General features: G+C 47.6%; 1 protein-coding gene across 1 annotated transcript; it reads left to right on the plus strand.

Moving 5' to 3' along the window:
* The first annotated feature begins 534 nt into the window (after positions 1–534).
* On the plus strand, positions 535–1,621 carry LOC119367320 (subtilisin-like protease 1). Its single transcript, XM_037632870.1, has 2 exons — positions 535–1,214; positions 1,321–1,621. Exon 1 carries the CDS (start codon positions 552–554, stop codon positions 1,203–1,205), a length of 654 nt encoding a protein of 217 aa, XP_037488767.1. The 5' UTR covers positions 535–551; the 3' UTR covers positions 1,206–1,214; positions 1,321–1,621.
* The last annotated feature ends 2,837 nt before the right edge of the window (positions 1,622–4,458 follow it).

A 4,458-nucleotide genomic window follows, 5' to 3' on the forward strand; every position in this document is an offset into this window, starting at 1 on the left:
CTTGGTACTTCACCGTCGGCGCCGGCTCCGTCGACCGCCGAATCGTCGCCGACATAGTGCTCGACGACGACGACATCCTGGAAGGAGAGGCGCTGATTCAGGGGGTCAGCTCCAGTAGGTACTTCCCCCTGTACTGCCCCGACCGGCGATGCTTGGGCGTGAGCACCCAGAACGCGAGTGGGCACATCGTCGTCTGCGACGACTTACCCTCCGGCGTCGCCAAGGATCTGTACAATAAAGGCGCGGCGCATGTGGTGTCGGTCTCCGATCAGATATCGGGACACACGTTGCTGCTGGAGGATGACGGTGTTCCGACGGTTCAGGTGCCCTTCACCACCGGCCAGAAGCTAAGGGAGTACTGCAAGTTTCCGGACGCCGCGGCGCAGGTGTCGTTCCGCGGCACGCTCGTCGACGTTGCTGGGGCACCAATGACGGCCTACTTCTCGAGCCGAGGCCCCAGCTCCAACCCGTCCGTCCTCAAGCCCGACATCCTCGCGCCGGGCCTGAACATCCTCGCCGCCGGGATCGAGACAGAGAGGCCTTTCGTATTCATGTCCGGGACGTCCATGGCCACGCCCCATGTCAGCGGCGTGGCTGCCCTGCTGAAGGGGCTCCACCCCGATTGGTCACCGGCGGCCCTTCGGTCAGCCATTGTGACGACGGCCTCCGCGTACGACAACGTCGGGGATGTCATCCTCGACGAGCAGAAGCAAAGAGCCTCGCTCTTCGACATCGGCGGCGGTCACATCACACCCCAGGCCGCCGCCGACCCCGGCCTCGTCTACGAGATGAACGCCACGGACTACGGCGCGTTCCTGTGCAACGTGCTCGCCGGCCCCCACGATGACATACAAGACCTGATCGGCGATCAGGGGCTGAACTGCTCCACCCTTCCCGCCGGCGTTCAGGGCTTCCAGCTCAACTACCCAAGCATTGTGGTGCCGGCGAACACCACGGTTCAGCGGACGCTCACCAGAGTTGGGCCGGCAGATGGAGGGGAGACGTACTACCTCTTTGTGTACATGAGGGACCCCTCGGTGAAAGTGAACGTCTCGCCCCGGACGCTTGAATTCAGCAATCCCGGCGACAAGCAGATCTTCCTTGTCTCCGGCGAATACCAAGGCAAGAACAAGACGGTTGAAGGCGTTTTGATCTGGAATACTGCCCACCACCAGATCAATACCCGCATGGTCGTCCACATATGAAGATCAACCGTAAGTCCCTCGATTAGATTATTACTAATACTCGGTAAGTATATATATATATATATATAGACCAATTACCCTGATTGCTTATTCAAAAATGGCCATTTGTATACAGGACAGGAGTTGAAAATAAATCGGTTGCTTGGCAAGGCAGAAGACGATGGACACGGTGGTGGCATCGCTACGAGGGCTTTACGCTGCTAATCTTCACCCATGATCCTAGCTGTTTGTTGGATCTACTACATATTAGTTCTCCCCTGCGTGGGATATGCTCCATGTGTGCTCAAACCACTTATGTTTGTTGGATCTGCTATATTAGTTCTCCCTTGCATGGATGTGTGTTCAAACATTGTCTGTACGTTTGGTTTGCACTCTGCCTGCCATTATGTATCGAGTAATTTCTCTTTATCGGTGAATTGCATACCATTTATCATAATTGCATATGTGTTTGTTTCTTTCTGGGCCGGAGCTAGCGTACTCGTCTTGCTCATTAGTTTTCTACTGTACATCTTTGATTGCTGCTATACTATGTAAGATGGACAAGACTTGTCACGTATATACACGGCTTCAAAGTTGAAGTTGTTTTTTTGTTGGTACTGGACTACTGGCCACCCGGCAATGCTACACATACAAACGATTTACAGGCTTTTACAGGATGGTTAACCTTGATTGGTCAATAGGTGAGCGGGGCGGCCCACCCCCCCCCCCCCCTGAAAATCAGGGGGGAAGGTTTGTGATTGGTTGTTAGATGAAAGGAGCGTGTAAAAGCGTGTAAGTCTTTGTATGTCTAACATTTTTAACTGGCCACCCGACACAATGCTCGTTAAAGTTGAAAAGGCTTACAAAGTTGCCAGGAATTGCATCTTTCTATTAATTAATTTATTATTACCTTTAAATATATGTACTACTGGAAACACAACACCAGCATTGAATCTCTACTTGAGCTGCTACAAGCTTAACTGCTCATGTACCAGACTAAAAAAAACGGAATCTACAGCAAGCACAACATGCACTTGCTACACTACTGAAACAAGAACACCAGCTCTCCATGGATTTTGTCATGACACGAGTGCTGCAACTAGTAGCAGAACCAATGAGCACGACTTTCTTGGTTAGTTGGATGCATCAGGCCAGACCACTTGACCTTCAGCTCACTAGCTAGCTACTCAGTGTCGCGCCGAGGAAAGAAATTTGAACTGATTTGCAACTACATCCTTCAAGTTCCAAATCCGCAGCTCCGGGCCCCCAGATCACGATCATCCGCGTGACCTCGCTGTGCTCCAGGCCCCTCCTCGCCGTGCTCTTCTCTGTCGTGTACAAGAGTAGGAGCTCCAGCTCTTCTCTGTCCTGTACAAGATTTTTATCAAACTTAGGCTGTGTTCGGTAGCCCTCCACTCCTCCACTCCGGAGCGGAGCGGGTGGAGCACCATATTAGCAGCTCCCCAAATTAACACTGCATGTTGCTCCGCTCCGGAGCGGAGTTGGAGAGCAGGAGGGAGTCCGAACAGGCTCTTATACTCCAATTCGAGAAACTGAAACATCTACGGAGAAGGATAACACTTTGCAAACTAAAATGCATCAATTACTTGTAGAAATTATACTCAAGTGGAAGATAACACTATCAGTATGTCGTCAGGTGCCAGGAGCCAAAAAAAATATTCAAGTTGTCTCAGGTCAAGCACCACTCAAATGCATCAAGTACTCACAGAAGTTACCACCACCTAAGGGAACCTGAAGATCAACTAAAATGCATCAAGTACTCACAGAAATGCGTTAAGTTTTGCACTGATATTTTGCACAGAAATACTTTATCTAGAATTAATGTTGCTGATCACATATCAATAGTGTTTTGTCACAAGCCTGGAAGTTTAGGATTTTGGAAGATGAATGCTGGGCATGCAGTGTTCAGTGTTAAGTCAGTTTGCAAGCATTGTAAAGAACCTGAAATGATAAGTTTACAAGTACTCCATGCCTTGAGTTACCAGATGCAAAAGTGTAGATGTAATAGACCTGAAATGATACCTTTGGTAACCTGTGTTTGATCACTTGAACTTCCAGGCTAGATGGGTACTCCGGCTTGTTGGATACCTGGAGCAAGGCTTTTCTTTCATTTGCTTTCTGCATCATTTTTATTCTGAATTATAAGCTGATCTCATCACCTAAGACATGCATGTTTTGTTATCTTCTGGTTGTGGAGCATGGTTTCTTCACTTCCTTCGCATGGCTGAGAAGAAACAGATAGTTGGAAGATCTGATTAGTGGGATACGATATTTTTTTTCTTCACAACATTCTATGTATAACTATTGGCGTATACTCAAGATTAATTTCTACTCAAGAAAAATATTTGAGACTACTCACATGGTATTTTACTTGCTCAATCTGAAGTAACGTTCCATGCTTGATCAGTTCTCATTATTTATCTCACTACCTGCTTGATCAATCGAACTAGCCATGCTAAGAAAAAGCTATCCTACATTCCTGCTAAAAAATTCTAGAGTTGATAAGGTGTGCAGTTGCTAGAGTTGATTAATTAGCTGGCATGATCTAGTTGTTAGAGTTGATCAATCAAATTAGCTGGCATGATCTAGTTGCTAGAGTTGATAAGGTGTGCACAAAGAATATTAAGTTCGATGCATGCAGTATGAATTCAGCTGTATGAATTCAAGTTCAGTTAACTAGGAGTAACAGTGATAGTAGAACAAACAATCACTAGTAGAAAAAGGGGTAAATCTGAGACACATTAGTGCCGGTTTGATTTTGAGCCGGCACTAATGTGTCCATTAGTGCCGGTTCCAACGGCTAGCCGGCCGCTCTCATTAGTACCGGTTCATGGCGAACCTTTAGCACCGGTTCGTGCCACGAACCGGTACTAAAGAGAGTGGTGGCAGGATGTTGTCAGTCTGGAGCCCGTCCAACACCTTTAGTACCGGTTCGTGGCACAAACCGGTACTAAAGGTCGACGTACATAAACCCTTCGTCCACCCGAGTCACTCTGTTCTTCCCCTTTCCCCTCACTTCCTCTGTTCTTCCCCTCTCTTCATCGAGCTCCTCACAAATTTTGCCCAAAATTTGTCAAGATTTGAAGGCCCCCATCCATTCAAATGATCAGAAAGGTTAGCAACTTTGTCCTTTGAACTCTCATTGCTAGATTAGCTCTTGCAATGCTTTGTATAGTGATTAATTTGGGAGGAATTATATTTGCTAGTATTTGATTTATATGCAATTTGAGGTCAAAAATAACACTTAGTTTGC

The sequence above is a fragment of the Triticum dicoccoides genome, chromosome 2B (assembly GCF_002162155.2).
Source record: "Triticum dicoccoides isolate Atlit2015 ecotype Zavitan chromosome 2B, WEW_v2.0, whole genome shotgun sequence".
Taxonomy (NCBI): Eukaryota; Viridiplantae; Streptophyta; class Magnoliopsida; order Poales; family Poaceae; genus Triticum; species Triticum dicoccoides.